General features: G+C 43.4%; 1 protein-coding gene across 8 annotated transcripts in view; it reads left to right on the top strand.

Annotated features, from left to right (window-relative positions):
- Positions 1-15,100, top strand: part of foxp1b (forkhead box P1b) — a 168,126-nt gene extending 153,026 nt beyond the window's left edge. For 7 of the 8 annotated variants that reach the window (XM_037099779.1, XM_037099780.1, XM_037099785.1 and 4 more), the window contains 7 exons: positions 3,458-3,662; positions 3,850-3,926; positions 4,610-4,711; positions 6,089-6,210; positions 7,062-7,131; positions 7,316-7,482; positions 10,097-10,241. In XM_037099779.1, the coding sequence (XP_036955674.1) occupies positions 3,458-3,662; positions 3,850-3,926; positions 4,610-4,711; positions 6,089-6,210; positions 7,062-7,131; positions 7,316-7,482; positions 10,097-10,241 (888 nt within the window). Of the gene's footprint in view, positions 1-3,457; positions 3,663-3,849; positions 3,927-4,609; positions 4,712-6,088; positions 6,211-7,061; positions 7,132-7,315; positions 7,483-10,096 lie in introns of all 8 variants that reach the window. The other variant, XM_037099781.1, reaches the window with a different exon arrangement.
- Positions 15,101-18,968: the final 3,868 nt, after the last annotated feature.

Here is an 18,968-nt window from a genome sequence, read left to right as displayed (position 1 = left end):
AATGTTACAGCGGATCAATTTATTATCTTCTTGACACATTCCAGACATCATGCTTATCACTCTTAATATATGCCATGCCATAAAGCCTCCTGCCTAATCCCTATCCTATAGGGGCAAGGGCTTAACATATGGCATTTAAGTGTCTGCGCTGTTTTGTCATGTTTAAGAAGGGGCCTCAGCACCATATTTCAGTCTGTATGACAGTCCATTCAGGGAGCCAAATGTGCAAAGATCATTTTACTGCAGGGCGTGAATGTGAAATCACGCACACAAGGCTTGCACAATGTACACGCAGGAGTCTCGTCTCTCAGCGCACCGTGCAGCTTGGATCATTTATTTACAGTCGGAGAGGTGGCTATTGACGTGCAGATGCTGCGTGCGCGCTCCGAGCAGCGCAGCCCGTCAACATAAAGCGCCTGGAGATGTCGAGCGACAATAGGCTGTCTGTAAAAGCTGCGCCTGTATCACACACACTGATTGTGTAGATTAGAGTGCAAAACGAGGGCTCTGACACAGGGACATTTGTATATGAAAAGTGGTAGGGGCGGCAGATAGCATCTTGAGTTCACTACCTCTCCTCTCTCCCCGGGGCCTGTGAGAATGGCTGTGTCAGAGCTCAGCGTTAACACTCTCAAGGGGGCATGCTGGGATTTTTATTCAAATAAATAGACTCCCATTCTCAGAGCCACTTTGCCTGCTGCGAGCCGCTATGAAACGCTATGATAAATATGTCTGGCTTCAGCTGGGTGAGTGCTGGACTTACACAGGTCAGGGTCCCATGGCCCCTCTGAAGCTTTAGTGAGATTGCAGATCAGAGGTGGCCCTCTGAGTCGCTGCAGAATGAAAGTATTGTCAGAGCTGACTGGAGATGCAGCCACTCTGAGGAAACAATTGTGTTCCTCCTGTAATTGCTAGTTATGCTTTTCTGCTGTTCTGTGTGGTTGCATATAATAGAGGCATGTGTAAGTGGCCGGCTGTCACAGCAGCGCAGCTCAGATGAATTTGCTGGTTTACATTTAGTTATAATTAAAGACAAACAAAGTGATACTGTGCATGCACGGCGTCAAATGAATAGGACTCATTTTATTCTTCTGAGGTGGGTGGGTGAGTGGGGGGGGGGGGGGACAAAACAAAATGTGCCACATTAGCAGTGCCTGTTTCTGTGTGTGTGTGTGTGTGTGTGCGTGTTTGTATTTGCCTCTGAGTGTGTGGGTGGGTGTCTGCACTCGGTGTCACTAAGCATTCTTGTCAGAAATCTGACCTTTTACGCCATACATAATTAAGGAGGGACTTTTTGTTTATTTTCTTTAGCAGCTTGCCGAGTCAAAGCCAGTATAATTAGATCACCAATTACCATTTAATTAATTTCAGTCTGAAGTCTCATTTTGTCTAGGCACTGGAGTGAGCCCAAATGGTGAGGCAAACAAAGGCAAGGCTATTACCAGCCTGTCTGGCCTATTGTTGAAGCCTCTCTGTGTTTATTGCCAGGGAATATGGATGAAACATGAAACAAAGCCTGCTAATCCACAGGAAGAGAAGTCAACACCGCAGCCCCGTTCTATTGATAGCATTGTGTCAGAAACACGCGAACCCCAGTGTGATTTATTTTGCTCGTGATTTAGAATAACACGTCTTGTGCTGCTGGTGGTGAGGATGTAGTGTACATTTGTACATCCCAGCAGTAATCCAAATTATTTGGGCAGACTCTGCCAAAAAGCCAGAGTTCAGCCTCCAAAACATAAACAGACATTGTGAGGACTTGGACGCATGTCTGTCTCTAATTTTGGTGGGAGCAGTGTGAAACTTTATTTGATAATAGTGAATTTTGGGGGAAAAAACAAACAAACAGTGAATTAATAATTAAACAAAAGACAAAATGACAGTGTCGGCAGTCAATTCTGGGGCACTTGGATTGCAATGAATAGTCGATTATTCAATTAGTTGGTCGCAAGAAAATTCATCTGCAACCTTTTTGGTAATCCATTGATCATGTAATCAAGCTGGTTCCAGTTTATTAAATGTAAGGAATTGCTGCTTTTTTCTTGTAAATGAAAAGTCTTTGGGGTTTGGACTGTTGGTAAGACAAAAACGTCAGTCTGAAGATGTTACTCTGTGCTCAGGGAAATTGTGACAGTCATTTTTCACAATTTTCATACATTTTAAAGCCTAAAGATGGATTGATTAATTATGAAAATAATAATTTGATTAGTTGATGGTGAAAATAAAACATTAGCTGCAGCCCCATTATTCATGCTGGTAATAATAATAATAATAATAATAATAATAATAATAATAATAATAATAATAATAATAGCGGCTGAATAGGATCTGTGTTGCTGCGTACAGTCAGATGTCTGTTCACTTTTAACTCTCTGTCGTCAAACCAATCCTCATCATCTGACCTCTCCCAATCAACCAATGACGTCACGCATGAGATGTGTCTCCTGTCTCCATTTCTCTCTCTGTGTTTTCTCTTCTCTCTCCTTTTCTCACAGTCTAGAGTCATGTTTAATTTGGAAACTGGCCTCCTTCGGCAAATTAGCAATTAGAACAATTTTGTTGGAATATGTATCTGTGTCATTAGTTTTCCTGCCAATTAATAGCTGGAGCAGGGGGTCAGGCTAGAATTTTCCACTTGACTGCTGCTCCAGTACGGCGCCTTGGCACTTGGCTCAGAGCTGCCGCAGCTGCTGGAAGCCATGCTATACCTTTGGAGCACTTGCCATAATTAGTTTACCTTGTAGCCATTATTACTTAAATCCTCCTTCTCCTCCACCCGCCCAGCCCATTCACACACACACACACGCAGGCCTCAGTGGTAAAAACCAAATATCCTCTACTTGAAAATACTGAGGCTGTCATTGCTGCGGCCATCGTGGCCCTGATGATGGAGGTCAGTCAGATACAGTAGTTAATCATCAGATCACCTCCATAAGCAGCGCCTAATTAGAGTCCTCACAATACAATTTCAGCTCGTAATTAGCCCAGATTGGCTTCTTCCTCTGGCTGCCTTATTAGCGGGGATGCTCAGCGGTAGGTGAGAATCACACTGTCATTTTTCAGAGCTATTCGGGCCCATCTTCCCTCACTCTACTCAACCCTCGCTAGCAACCGTGCTGCTGTCCCACAGTGGGTGGAGGAGGTGCGGGTGTGTTGTCCAAACAGGACAAGAGGGACAAAAGATTTAACAAAAGGCGATGAAACAGAGAGCCGGGAACGGGCTCGACGTGACAGAGAGGGAGGGAGGAGAGAGCAGAGCGTGAAGAAAGGAGGAGGTGGAGGAGCCGGCCTCCAGGGTTGTTTTCCAAACATTTAGCAAACGCTCATGGATCATCTCAGGGCCCGCCTGCAATTAGAGAGGAGATATGCATAGCCAATGAGGCGTCTCAGACGCATGGGTAATTAGAGGACTAACTGTTCCCCTCTCTATCTGTCTCTCTGTCCTTCCTCCCCTCAGCTCAACCTGGTGTCCAACGTCACGTTGTCCAAATCAGCTCCAGAGGCCTCTCCTCCTCTGAGCCTGCCCCAGACCCCCACCACGCCCACGGCACCCCTCACACCCCTGTCCCAGACCCACTCCGTCATCACAGCCAACAGCCTCCACAGCATGGGCCCCATGCGACGGCGCTACTCAGAAAAGTACAACATGCCCATCTCTCCAGGTACACACACGCACAAACCACACACTCATCTCTGTGACTGACACGCACACTTTACATACTGTGTATATACACACAATTATGTAATCATGCTATGATTTGTGTTATCAGACCCTGATGGCACATTACTGTTGACACCCAGCCGTTTTGTTTCGTGTTGACACAGTTTGTGTTTATTCCCTGTTTGCAGATCTCAGTCAGAACAAAGAGTTTTACATGAATGCAGACGTTAGACCGCCATTCACGTACGCCTCATTAATAAGACAGGTAAGAACTCTGCCTATGTTTTTGTCTTTAATGTGTATACATTTAGGAAAAAAAGCCCTAAACATCCTTTGCGGTGTCTAGCCAAAGCAAGAAATACTGCGCACATGCACTCGGCTATTGACAAGGTCACAAACTACATTTGTTCCACTTATTTCTCTCTTCCCTCGTTGTTAAATTTCCAATACAGTTTAGACAGAGGAACACATTAACCATCTCGAAATGAGTGCAAGAATGCGTACAGGATTTCAAAAAACAGCCACATACGACAATTGCATTTGATTAAGCATTTCAGTGGCTGTGATTATTACCAAATTCATTTCACACAACAGTAGGGATGAACCTGTTTTAAGATGGCCACTCAATTATTGCCGGGCCGCAGTAATCTGGGATCTCAGGAATTAATCTGAGCCGGCCATAATTGCTGCCCTGTAATCTGCCTGAGAAATGTTTTCGCTTGCCCTTCATTTACACCCACAAAAGAAAATATATTCAAATCTGCCGTTTTGAATGAAAAGTGCAGAAGACTTCTAAAAAACACTTCACATGGACAATTTCTCTGCTGTTGTCTGCGTTCCTCTCGAGAGAACACACACACAAACCTGCATGCCTCTTGTGAATTATTGATTGCTTTGTGAAGGGAGCAAAATTGTGAATGTTTGTTTCTGTCACTGTTCCTCATGCAGGCGATCCTCGAATCTCCAGAAAAGCAGCTAACACTAAACGAAATCTACAACTGGTTCACACGAATGTTTGCATATTTTAGGCGCAACGCGGCGACGTGGAAGGTAATTTTTGCTGACTTCTTTAAACCAGATGGAGACATTGAGTTGATGTTAAGGAGAATTAAATGATAGCCAGGCATTATACCTTTTATAAATGAACCTTTCTCCCGACCCATAACAATACTTCACTTATTCTGTCTAAATGAACCACCCTTTAAACAAACACGTGAACCACAGAGAAAAACCAAGGAGAGGAATATGTGCATTTTTGTAAAAAAAAAAAAGAAGAAGAAGAAGCAGAAGAAAAAAAAAGGGAACAGGAGAGAAGAAAAGTGCAAAAGAAATCTCCCAGTAATATGTGGGGATGTTCTGCTGGTGGGTGGCATTAGTTTAACATAGCAGAGCTCTGCCAGTGACTCCTGGCTGAGCCTCACACACTCACTTCAGAAGGGAACACTCTGTTTTTCACCAGGCCACAAACACACACACATGCTTGTACTTCAGTAGTTGTGAGGATCTTCAGTAGCATAATGCATTCCCCTTACCCAGACTAACCATCACGACTGGGTGCTTCACCCCATCCCACACAAAAAAATGTAGCCTAACCATCAAGTCTTAACCTTCATAGAGACCTTTGAATTTGTGAGGACTGGCCAAAATGTCCCCACTTCCCAAACATGTCCTCACTTTGTGGGTTAAAAACTTGGTCCTCAATATGTAGCACGTACCAGAAACATGAACACACACAACAGTCAGAAAGTGACATTTCAATGAGAAAGACGCTGAAGTCTCTTCCCAACCATACCTGATATGTCACATGCAGCTGGATGAGACCCAACAAACACACACACACACACACACACACACTGCTCCCACACCTACTGACAGCGGGCCACATTGGTGTTATTAACACTGGATTCCACAACTCTCTCTCTACACACTCGGTGTACACACATACACATACACATACACTCAGCGTAGCTCCTGGAATGATATATTCAGGTCTATTTTCATGCCTAAATGATTTGGATTGGACACTGGATTTGACTTTAATTTGCTGTCTCTCCTCAGATAATGTAATAGGAAATGTTTAAATGACCTTTTCTAGTCAATGCAGATATTATGCATAAAATGCTAGTTTCTGTATCTCACTCATTACATTCGCACTGAATGAGCAGCGAAGGCAGCGTCATGAATGATAAGAACAGAGAATGTCACTAACCCTACTGCCATGGCAACCAAGAAATATTTATATGTTGTTTAAGTAATTTTGAAACTTCAGGACGATTTTACCTCCAATAACATTCTGGTTTATTTATTGTTTTCATTCAGGTTTCATCCAGTGCCTGTCACAATATTTCTTCTTTTTCCCTATGCAGATATGTTTACTGTACTGATAGCAACCTTCTCTGTCTCTCTCTGTTTTTACACCAACTGCAGAACGCAGTCCGGCATAATCTTAGTCTTCACAAGTGTTTTGTGCGGGTAGAAAACGTAAAAGGGGCTGTGTGGACAGTCGACGAAATAGAGTTCCAAAAGAGACGGCCTCAAAAGATCAGTGGGTAGGTTCGGCCTTTTGAGCCCTGTGTCTCCGTTCACTGATGGAAAGAGGCTGTTGCTGCTTCATCTTGTTGTCTGTGTGCCATTACGTCCAAGGTCCCTGCTTGCTGCTGCTTTGGTGTTTGCCTCCCCTCCATGCTTTTGGTGATGCTTCATAACTCACAATGGCTTTTTTTTTTTTTTTTTCATTTTGGTCTTCACCCTCTGCCCTCCTCCCTGTGTCTCTGTGTGTGTCCGTCCTCTGTCTCTGTCCCGTCTATCACTGCATCTGCATCTGGCTGCTCTTGCTCCCCCCCCCCCCGCTGGTTTGCTTTCCCAGGGTGCCATTCGCACCAACCTTTCCCTGCATAAGTGCTTTGTGAGAGTAGAGGATGAGTTTGGGTCCTTTTGGACCGTTGATGATGAGGAGTTTAAGCGTGGCCGCCACATACAGCGAGGTCGCCCTCGGAAATACGCCGCTGATGAGAACTTTGATGAGCTGCTCGTACAGTAAGCACTTCCGCCTGCCCTGCAAACTCCAGAGGCCCAGCCCCACCTGCATGCCTCCTCCTCCTCGCTCCCTTCAATGTTGTCATCATGCTTTCTGTGTTTGGCAAGCCATCCATCATACTCCATCAACCTGTTCTTTCCTCCCATGAAATGCAAAGTGTTGCAGATAGTTGTGTGGTATTGTCAAGTGATAGAACATCTTAGAACTATAGCCTTAATATCCACATTACTACACCAGTAAATGTGTTTAGTTCTTATACAAAGTGCATTGATTTCTCTTTATGAAATAAGATCCTGCAGCTGAGGAATGCATGCTAGGTGAGACACGAGTCTGTGGTTTGTAATTAGATTTTTCTGTTTGCAGAAGTCCGGCCTTAGTGAAGAACATTCAGACCAGCTTGGGTTATGGTCCGACCCTCTCTGCTGCCTTCCAGGTAAAAACAAAAAGTGACTTCATCTTTAGCTGCAGCACTCAGAACTTTAAAAGCTAATAAAAATCTCTCCTCTGGTCTTTGTTTTGAAGGGGTTGTACCAGTGTGAAAAGAGTGATGGGCTACTGAGAAAGTGCTGACAACTCTCTTCCGTTTCACATTTAATGCTTCGGGCTTTGCTTTTCAGGCTTCAATGGCAGAAAACAACATACCTCTATACACTACTGCTTCCATTGGAAGTCCCACCCTCAACTCCCTGGCTAACGCCATCCGTGAGGAGATGAATGGAGCGATGGACCATGGAAACAGCAACGGCAGTGACAGCAGCCCGGGACGCTCGCCCCTGCCAGCTATGTGAGTGGCACGCACACGCTTTCTATCCGCACCATGGTCTGTGTAAGAAAATAGGGGAGAGGAAAAGAGTTCCAGCCGCCGTCTCTAAAGAAATATAGACAGAATATTTCAATACCCACCCACAATGCTCTAAAATTACCTAATGCATGGCATCAGATGAAACAGAAACAATAAGAGGACAATAAATACAGTGAAGAGGGGTGATATTGGAGTGGTGTGTGGGGTCATGGCCAGATCTGCGGCTGGCCTCCCTGCAGAAAAGGAAACTCCACCTTTTGGAAGAAAGAAAAGACCGGAGCCTGTCTGTTATTCTAACAGCGAGTTTATGAACTCTCCTTCATGTGTCCTGCTGTCTGCCTGAGTCCCGCCATAATCAGCATTCCAATTCGTTCAAATATTTACAAAATGCCAGAACTCAGAGTGACAGAGCTGTTGGCTCCGAAACATGAGCCGCAACACCTTCACAAACGCCTCCGAGCTGTGGCAAGAAAAAACAACACAAAAGCGTAATTAGTCTGGAGGACATCATCCAAGATTCTCATGTAGGAAAGTTGCGGTCGGCCGGGAAACCGCAGCTCCCCGTTCACTTGTTGTATAGGAGTGTCTGCTAAGTTGTTTGAAGCCTAAAATAATACAGCACACGCTGCATCGTTTCCAGATGTGGGGGCAGACCACCGACGTGCGGCGCGGGTAGACTCGGGGATGGCCTCCTGAAATGTCTGAGCTTGGGGGAAATTCTGCCTGAAAACAAAAAAAAGGTGCAGTAATGAGCTCCTGGCCAAATGGAGGAAAGTGCCATCTCTAATCACTGTGAACATAGCTCTGAGCATGGCTGTGGAACAGGAAAGGCAGAGACAGGATGGGTGTGCTGGCCTAAAGGCAGCCTGCTTCTCCCTCTGCCCCTCTGCTTCTATCTTTAGGCTGATGGGGCTCACAAACTCTCGCTCCATAATTATGTCTATAAGCTTTATTCAAGCACAAAATGAGTTGAAAATGTTTTCTTTTGCTTTTAAAGAACTTTATTCTCTTATTAGCAAAACATACGCGGCCCTTCATGCCTACGGATTGAGCACTAAATGTTATGTACAGTAGCGGCAGCACTGGAAGTCTCTGGAATAAGCAATAAAGTAACATGTGCAAAAAATATCCCTGTTTTAATGCGATGGCTCTGGCTCGCTCTGTGCCAAATACAAGTTCATCACCACTGTTAACTGTGTAACAACATGTGTTTTCCACATGTGCTGCTGCCGGTTGACAAGACGCAGCTTTTTAACACTGCTGAGGAAACCAGAGCACTTCTCCTAAACAGCCAGACAAGAAGCAGGTACCCAGAGACGGCTAATTATAAGCAAAGTGTAGAATCAGCATGCAGTTCAATAGCATAATAATAACAATTTCATGTCTGCCCCGCAGCCACGGAGTCAGACCCGAGGCAACAGCACTTGTGGAGTTACTTTGATGTGAAAGTGATAGAAAAGCTGACTTTACTTTTTCCCCCTTTTTCTAATTTACACAAAAACATGTCGGCTCATTAGCATACAGGCGTCTCCGTCACAATAGTTGCAGATCACACAAGACGTCCTGGTGCGAATAAATCAAATGTGGGCTTTGGTGATGAAGAATGTTGCCAGTTGTCCCTTGTTGTTGTAGTAAATGAGCCCGGTGCCTCATCCTGACACCACTCTGCCTCCACTAAGGCAGCCTGGCACCGCAGGTTAGAGCGGCGAGTCCCCTGCAGCTGCTCATAATGTTTTTAGTTTTTTTTTTTCTCTCTCTCTTCCTCTCTGCCACAGCCAGGCCTCCTCTCCCCCCCCCCGCGCTTTATTCCTGCTCTGCTTCTGTAATGAGAAATTTGGCAGATCTCATCTCTTTAGTGGCTCTTTTGCCCAGGCTGCAAGCTGGAGGGAGGGGGTGGGTGGTCTCATGTTTTTGCCTTGTTTACAAGTGACAGCGTTATTATTCTCATAAGGGCTCTGTTTCTTATCACGGTGTTGTGCCGAGTGAGCCGCCGCTGCTCTCCTTGCGCGCCTCTCCTGCCAGCGCTTTTCTTCCCTTATTGACACTTGCTTGAAAATATGCATTAATTCTGGAGTTTAAAGCATGTACGCCGGTGTCTGGTCGCTGTGTTTGCTTGAAGTTGATTAATGATAGAAGCCGGCTCGGGGTCGTCCTCTGGAGACCCGCCTCGCAGGTTGTGCATGTTAACGAGCAGGAAGGGGAACACACAGCGCGCCGCTGATCCTCCGCCACCAGGAGGCTGACAACGGCAGCCCGCTCGCTCGGCGCAGTCCATTCTCTCCTCTCGTCATCTCGCGTTGTTAATCTTCCTCATTTATCAATTCTAAGTGAATACCCTGTTGTCGGTTGCCATGAAAATAAAAAAGCCCGCAGCTTTGCCGGGATTGGAATACCTCAAAAGAAAAGCTGAAATTATCATCGGCACCAGCGAGGCCCCCCGCTCACAGTCTCATTGAAGCTAGACATTTGTTTTTGTTCCCCTGTTTCCTTCTTTATAAACAGAATCAGTTGAATTTGTGAAAGGTTATGAAGAAAAATTAAGAAAGTTAAAGAACTAAGAGTTTCATTTTTCCTCCTCCTCCTCCTCCTCCTCCAGGCATCACATCAGCGTTAAGGAGGAACCACTGGACCCCGAAGACCACGAAGGGCCCCTCTCCCTGGTAACGACTGCCAATCACAGTCCAGATTTAGATCACCACAGAGATTACGACGACGACCAGGGCCACGACGACATGCTGTAAGGCTAGCGCCGCCCCACCCCCCCCACCCCCTCCCTCACCTCCTCCGGCCTCAGAGGCAGAGGCAGTCTGGGTGATCTGGGAGAAAACCGCTCCGCAGATAACAAACACTGAACTGCAGTCTCAGCCACTGATGACAGCGCTCAAAATGTCTCCGAGTAAAAACTTTTTAGTGCCATTACAATACATAGCAAGAACACACACAAACAAAACAAAGAAAAAAACCACACCCCCACACGTGGAATTTTCCTTTTTCTGATTACTTTCTACTTTTGATTCAATTAAAGCTTAAAAAAACAAAAACAAAAAAAAAAAACGTGAAAACGAACTTCATTTCTACTCGTGTGTGGGATCGGACTTGTTTGGTACAGGGGGTGCCGGGGACCTCTCGCCGCGCAGCCAGGACGGACTCACACTCGGCGGACTGCTAAGAGGGGTTGTGTCTCTCCCCCACCCCCACCTCCACCTCCACCTCCTCCACCCTCTCTCCTCCTCCCTCTCTCAGACACACATCTGACCACAAACTCGAGAGAGAGAGAGAGAGAGAGAGAGAGAGAGAGAGAGAGAGAGAGAGAGAGGGATTGACTGACGTTTAATTTACACCGCGCGTGAGGGAGAGCGAGTGCGGACTTGTTCATTGTCACTGCCTTCGACACTTCTCATTGGTTTTGATTCCATCTCGGGTGGGAGGGGATGTTTTTATTTGGGTGTATTTTTTCGTTGGGGGGTTGAGAGGTTATAGATTATCAACATAATGTGTCTTTTTTTTCCATTCAGTGCTGTTGTTGATGTTGCATCTTTTTTTGTTCGTTGTTTAATTCCTTTAAACTGATCAGACCTCATGCCCATGCTGTGGAGATGCTGTGTGGTCAGCACTTGATGATGAATGTTTATGATTTCCTTTCATGTTGTTCTATTAAACACACACACACACACACACACACACACACACACACACACACACACAGATGAAGCAGAATGTCACATACCAAGTAGTATTTTTCTGTCATTTATTCCACGATCTTCAAAAAAAAAGGAAAAGAACAGTCACTCTGACGTGTAGCCCGCCCTCACCCCTCTCCCTCCCCCTTCCTCCCCCATCTCTTCCTCCTCCTCATCCTCCTCCTCCCGCTCATGAAGTCCATTGGCAATGCACTACTCATAATGAAGGCTCTCTCCACGCATCAATGAAGTTTAATTTAAGATGCGAATGAATGACAGAGAAATCATGCAGGTTATGATTTATCCTTATGAAATTACACTTTAAAACAGCCCCTCACGGCAGAGCATGTTGAGCTGCAACAGAATTTCTGATCACTTACAAGCTCCGGGTTTTTGTTTTTTTTTTTTCCACGGAAAATGAAAATGTCAGGTGTGCACCGGCGAAAGATAATGATTTAGACCAACTAATTGTGATTCCTGAACACAACTGTCATTGTTAATCAAACGTGTCTGCCTTTTTCCACGCTGTAATTTCATTCAGTGCTTGAAGATAAACGTGCATTCCCTGTAGTTTTTTTTATTTGTATCACACGCATGGCTAGTTTAAGGTTTGTGGTGAGTGTTAATAATTGCACACGGGATGAAAAAAAAAAAAAAATGCTCACTTTTCCTTTTTCATCGAGGGGAGAAAAGACTTGCAATAAGACCTAAACATTGCACATTCCAGCATTTGACAGCCATCACAAAAGGGCCCAAACATCCATACATGCCATTTAGGGAAAGTGGAGACCTCGACGTTCAGTGACACCCAAAAAGCCAATAGATGTAGTCCACAGCATTGAACTGAGTGGAATCCACACGTGGTTTTGTGATGCAGCGACATAAAATAAATTCCAGCTTTGGTAGGGAGTCAAATTTGAAAGAGACCATGAATTTCAAGACTGCAGTCAACCACTTTTTAATTTGCTTTTATTTATTATTAGTATTATTATTATTTTAAGTTTTATTTGGCTTTTTTTTATTTTCAGTTGTTGATGTGTTTGATTATCTTGTTCTGTGACTACCAAAGATAAACTACAAAGTCAATGTTGTGTGTTCCATGCAATAGCAGATAAGGCCAAATATCTCTCCTCCATTCTCTCCCATTGGCCGCGATCGAGCCGGTGGCAGATCTAATCGAGGGAAGAAAAAAGAAAAAAAATTGCTCCTCAAGCTGGTGTTTCATTCATTTTTATAGAAAAATGTAAAAAAAAACAAAAAAAATAACAAAGGGGGGTGTCTCGAACAGGGCAGCTGCAGTGAAATTTGCAGTGACCAAAAGTGAATGGGAGGCGCTGACAGTCTGACTACATGATGACCAAATTAGGGAAACTTCTTTTTTGTCTTTGGGCCAGTGAGTGGAAAAAGGGAGCTTTTTGGTCAGGAGCAGATTTTGTGTGCAACATAAAGGCTATGTAGATAAAAGGAAAAAAACAAAACTATACTGGTTAATGGGAAAAAGCTTTGCAGAGAACAATGTGAAACGGATTCTATGCTTCAACTGGACCACACAATGATTCAATGTTTCTCTTCTTTTGATTCCTTCTTCATTTGTATCCTTTTGTAATGATTGTATGCCACTTTTTAGGGGGGTTTTAGCGTCTTTGTTAAGATTGGCAAGACTTTATGATTGTGTTTAGTTTCTGTCAACATATTACTTTTTATATTAAAAAACACTCCTGTCAACAAATAAGCTGGGTACAAGGTACTTTATGGCAGTTATTGTTATTATTATGATTATTATATTTTTTAAGTTCACCGCTCATTAATTACAAAGAGGAAAAGGGCAATCTGTGGTTTCCAGAAGATGTATTTAATATCCAGGCAGCTGTGGGATGGGTCAGTTACAGCCGGGCTAGGATCGTGAGAACGGGGGGACCAAGCTCATCCACAAAAAAACCTCCAGCCGCCTCGTCCGGCTGGTTTGTTTGGTATTTCGAAAAAAGAAGGAGGAGAAAAATATGGCTGGTTAGATTAGAACATTCTCAGCATGTGTAGCTCGACATTACTAAAGATAACAGCATGAGAAAAAAACCGTTTGTACGCATACCTCAGTTCAAACCTATAGGGAATGAGTCAACTAAATGAGAAAAAAAATAAACATTTCACTCAGTTGCACTTAGTCGTATGTCTTGCATGTGTAGTCTGATACTGTAGAAAGAAAATGACTTAAAGAAAAAAAAAATGAAATTAGAGCTTGTTTATCTTTAAAGGCTTCATCCTTTTTTTTCTGTTTTTTGCCAAACCAATCCAAACCTCAGGCCTTTTTTTGTTCATCAAAAAACATCACCCAGCTGTGTGTGGCACCGTTCATCCTGTCAAAAGTCTGTTCTCCGATGTACTGATGGGTTGTTTTAAAGGGGCGTTCCAATATTAGGTTGTACATACATGTCGGTATAGCCTTTTTGTCTTTTCCTGTCCTCTTCCTCCCTCTCTCTCTCTCTTTCTCTCTCTTTTTTTTAAGATCAAAAAATACATTTGTGTTATGATGTTTGCTTTATCGCGACTGCTTTGTATTAACTATGAAATAGCTATGAGAAAAAAAACTGCTGTATGTATTGGAATAGCAAACTGTGCTGCAAATGTATTTTACTTAGTAATCCTTGCTTTAAAAAAAAAAAAAAAAGAAAAGAAAAGAAAAAAAAAATCACATCATCCACGCAGACGTCTGGGTGAGCTGGGCAGGGGCAGGCCGGGGGGGAGATTATCCCCCATTTTGGATTTTAAACTGTAATATAGAAAAACAGACTTTTCTCTGTTATCATTGACCTAAGCATTTTGTACAGATTTTTTTCCCTCTTTGTGTTAAGCTGTTTTTTGATACTTCCTTTTGATGGTCCAACCACTGCCTTCTGTGGCTGTATGTTAAAGATTACTGCTCGGAGAAAAGGGCAGACAGGTATATTTCCTCTATGAGACGGAGATATCTTGCATGACTAATCCCAGGGTCACAGAGACGGGAGGGGGTGGGGGATATGGTTTTAAGTGGTCAGTAATAATATAAGGGTGTATCAATCTAATGATATTTTATATGAAATTAATAGGAAAAAGAAAAAAATATGCAGTGCCAAGATGTAAAGAATATTGTTAAATGCTGTTTTTGTTTGTTTGAAAATTTCATTTCACTCGCGCATCCAAGATGTGTCCTCCTCGTCATCATCATCATCATCATCATCATCATTATCATCATCGTCATCACCATCCATGTCATGTAGGTGAAAACACACATTCTGTTCGGCATCAAGATATTTATATTTTTATCTCAAGGGTCACTGTAAATGAGTCAAACCAAGCACAGCAGGCAGGTCGAAGGTGAGACGCTGCTGGAGACTTTAACGTCCTGCAAACTGCGGCCGCGTGGCATCAGACCCCCCCCACCCCCCACCCCCCCAACATCACATCACACACTGGCACCCGAGCTCCAACGGCCTCGTTTTCATCCATCGCCAACCATCCAGCCCGCTGTCATTCCGTCCCCCTCTTTCTCCCTCTCTCACACCACACTTTTCTTTTTCTCTCTTACAGATGGAGGGGGAGGGGAGGGAGGGAGGGAGAGGGGAGAGGAGGGGAGGCGGGTGTGCAGCCCAGGAGCTGTCACGGTGCTCTCATCCTGCAGCAGCTTTTCTTTTCTCTCTCTCTCTCTCTCTCTCTCTCTCTCTCTCTCTCTCTCTCTCTTGTTTTTTTTTTTCTTTGAAGATGTACTCTGTAGTTTCTTTTTCCTGTTTTTTTTTTTTTTAGAGAGAAATATTATTGCTCATCACTTCCATCAGTCTGTAACCTCCTCATCATTCCTCGTCTGTCTGATGCAGACCACTCTGTTGTAGTCAGTGGCGACGACTGACGTGAGCATTCTAAACATGCAATAAAATGCTGGTTGTTCACATCGTCTTCTCCGGGTCTCTTATTCTGTTACCGCTTCGCACAGTTCGATTGTATCACGTCACTGAACTCTAGTGATGACAGAATTAAGAAGTCAATCCAATTTTTATGACTTTTTGCAGCACACATAATGCATAAAACAGTTATTTTTTTCTCAGTTGCTATCCACTCTAAGGTCATCAAAAACTGATTTCATATATTTCTGACAGCCGCAAACTTATATTACCAGATGAATTCTCAACAAGGAGTGTTTCAGTTTTGCAGATGTCACCTTTCAGACGCCTATCCGTGCTGTTTCCCTCATTATTTTGGCCTGCAGACTCGATCCACGCAGACCTGTTTGTCATCTCCAGCAGGCCTCTCATCTCAGCCTCAACCTTAAATTATATCGTAATTAAAAAGAGACAGTTAAACTGTCTTTTTCCTAACAGCAATTTAGGTAACTGCATTTGATAAGCTATAAATTTTAACAGCATTAAAACTCCAGAAATAATAGCAGATATGGATTTGGTGACGGGAGCTAATGCTGATGACCAGGACTTGCGTTTTTTACGACGGAGGCGCAGGTCATGTTGGCCACTAAACAGGAGACAGAGATCAAGTCTAAGCACTTTTAATCTTGTGAAACAAGCAATTACAAATAGTTGCATTGATTTGTTAAAAAGCTTTAGGTGACATAAATCGTTTCTTGCTTAGCTTATTGCTGGAAAACATAAATGTCAAGTGTATTATTAATTAAGAGCTTTGAAAGACAAGATTTAATGGAAACGATATAAAATCGCAAGCAATCTCTCCGCGGGTCGTATTTCACCGGGCGGTCAGGATTCATGTGTATCTGTGTTGTTGTCATGACACTGATCACAAGCCGGGCAACATAAAGTTGGAGGGAACTCGCAGTAATGGAAGGTGTTTGTGCTCAGAAGTCATCCAGAGCAGACGCATTCACATCAATTAATCCGAGCACAGTAACTTACAGAGAGGCATTAACATATGATATTATTATAGACCATAAAGGTGGATGAAATATTACGGGAACTGTGGGATATATTGGAGCATGATCAGCTGATGCAGGCCCTCCTCACATAAATGTGACGTTCCGTGCGGAGCGCTGACACACACCAGTCTGATATGATGTTTTGGTGCAATTCCTTATTAATCATTTTCACATCTAAAATAAACTCCAGTTGAAACAAAACAAAAGTCTAAATATGGCTCTAGGTCCTCTGATTTTTGATCAAGTTCTGTGAATTCTCTCAATCTCACATTGAAAACTTATGAGTGGTCTTTCTTTGAAGCAGTTCCTCACTAATACTGCCGTGTTTTCCTTCAGTTCTTTATAGAATTCTCTGAACAACCACTGATTCAGTGACTGGGGAGCAGATAATGCAGCCACAACATGACTCATGAGCTCTGACATGTCTGGAGTATGAGCTCAACAACTCGATCCCAGGAATAAATGTTGCCAGGGCCCGTTTTCCACGAACCACAGACGTTGCAACTTAAGTTCGTTGTGCTCATGGTTAGGTTTAGACACAAAAACCACTTGGTTAGGTTTGAGAAAAGATCTTTACGTGGCCCCATGACCATAAACCACAAGTTTTCTACTGCAAAATTGTCCCAATGTCTCATCAAAATATCCGGTTTGGTTGCCACAAACATGGCTGTCCTGATGTCTAATTAGAACATTTAGAGATTCAAACATGCAAATGTTAAAACATCATCTCGCTTGGCAGCCATCTTTCTTCGCTTTACCAGTTACAATGTATTACATGTCATTGCACCATTACAACGACTCATTTACAAAACTAACATCTACATCTTTCCCCCAAAACAAAGTTGCTATTACTCAAGGATGACCCACCAACCTCAGTGTGTCTTGGTTACACTGGAACTTGTTTGTACTGAAGAAATAGTCCCTATGAAAACTGACGATTGTCTATTGTCAACTATCCTGAGTGATGGCGACACACATTCCAGAAGGAAATGTCAGATTTCCAGCCATTTTAGTGGCGACCAAACTGGCTTTTTTTCACAGGAAGTCAGACATCTCCGCTGAAGTTTGTGGTGACCAGAACAAGTATTTTAAGCCAAACCATGATGTTTTCCTAACCCTAACCAAGTGGTTTCTGTTCCTAAACCTAACCAGAGCATAAGCACAATGCTGAAATAGAAAACTGAACAAAAGTCAAGTTGCAACATAAACTTTAAGTCTGAACTTACCAGTGGGAATCAACTTTTTTCTGGTGATTGGGTTGCACCATTGTGTCAATGCTATTTATTTTTTACTTAGCTTGCTGTTGGTAGCACAACACCTTGTTTGGACTGCTACACAAATCAGAGTTGTGGAGATTCCATTTTCAGCTAGAAAAGAAAAAATGAATAAATTATAACATTAAGGATGATAATTGGAAATTCTCAAAGTAAGTTTTCTTAACATGTTTGATTTGTTATCTTGTATCACAACTTGATATGTCAGAATTTAGTCACAATTTTGACTTGGTCTCCATTCCTGACCTTATTAAAATTCTTATCATGTGTAACTTTTCCTATTCCTGGCAGAAGTGGGTTTCCATATAACTTGTGGTCTGGAGACAGGCTAATTTCTCAGTGCTGCCGCGATGCAAGTGAAGTTCCATTCACCTCCGTTACGCCGAGGCGTGGGCAGAGGTGTCTTAAAACCTAGGCAAAATAAACCTAACCTATCTTCATGCCACTTGATGTAAATGAGGAAATGTGTCTTTGTTATGAACTGACCCTACAACTCTGACAGATCACCAGTCATATTATTAAGCTCTGTCAGATGACAAAAACAAACATGGATGGCTGCTGTTCACTTTATTCCAATTACAGCATGGCACAGCCTCATCCATTCACACAAGAGCTTCAGTCAAATAGTCAAAGCTGGCAAACTCCCAACATTGCAGCGAGGCAATTAGCAGTCCTGCAGTGTTTGTTATTCATGGTTTGATGTAAAAATTTGTTTATTAAGATGGGCTGCAGGCGCTGGTGTGCAATAGACCTGCTTGTAATTAGATTCCAATTATTTGTCTGTTTCTGATATTGTAAACTGGCACTTACCACATCAGTTAAATTGACACACTGCACTGCTTGGTTTACTCGGTAATTAAAATGTGTTCTGTTAATTAGATGATGACCACTTTATTCCAGGGCTCTTGTGTTGGGGCTCCTCGGCGGCTCGCTGTTTGGATCATGAGTTGCCAGACGCTTCCCTAATCAGCCCTTGTTTTGTTTCAATTACCACCTGCTGTTCAAAAGGCATGCCTCGCTGCCCCCCACCCGCACACACACACGCAAACACACACACACACACACACACACACACACACACACATATATACACACACGTGTACACAACAATACCACGAGGCCTGCTTTACTAGCAGCTCCAGCTCCAACACAACAATCAGTACTTCACAGCTGGGCCTGCTTTCTTCTTTATTAGAAGGCACAGCTAGATTTCAAAGAGAGTCCAAGCAATTAAAAAAAAGAACTAAAGGAAGATGAAAGTATAAAGGTACTTATCACATCAGTTAGCGGGCTTCGTGTGAGTAGCCAATGGTAATTACGCTCATTGAGTAAATAGCCGAGATGCTCAGATGTCTCCTTCTCTTGGTAACAGAGGGTTAAGGGTGGGGGAGCTGTTGGATCCACTGATGGGTTCACTAACTGAAGACGACTAACAATGCAATTGCAGGTGCTGAGATGGGCACTGAATGTGGATGCACGGTCGGTTAAAGACTCGCTGATGTTGTTATAGCAACCCCAATCCCCCCCAAATGTCGTCTCCTCTTTGATATAAAAGGTTTCAGTTTAATATTTGGCTGTTTCATGTTGCTCGTCATTCTTTCA

This window comes from Acanthopagrus latus, chromosome 6, assembly GCF_904848185.1.
Source record: "Acanthopagrus latus isolate v.2019 chromosome 6, fAcaLat1.1, whole genome shotgun sequence".
NCBI lineage: Eukaryota > Metazoa > Chordata > Actinopteri > Spariformes > Sparidae > Acanthopagrus > Acanthopagrus latus.
Note: the sequence above shows the minus strand (reverse complement) of the source record. Positions and strands in the feature narration are given on the sequence as shown.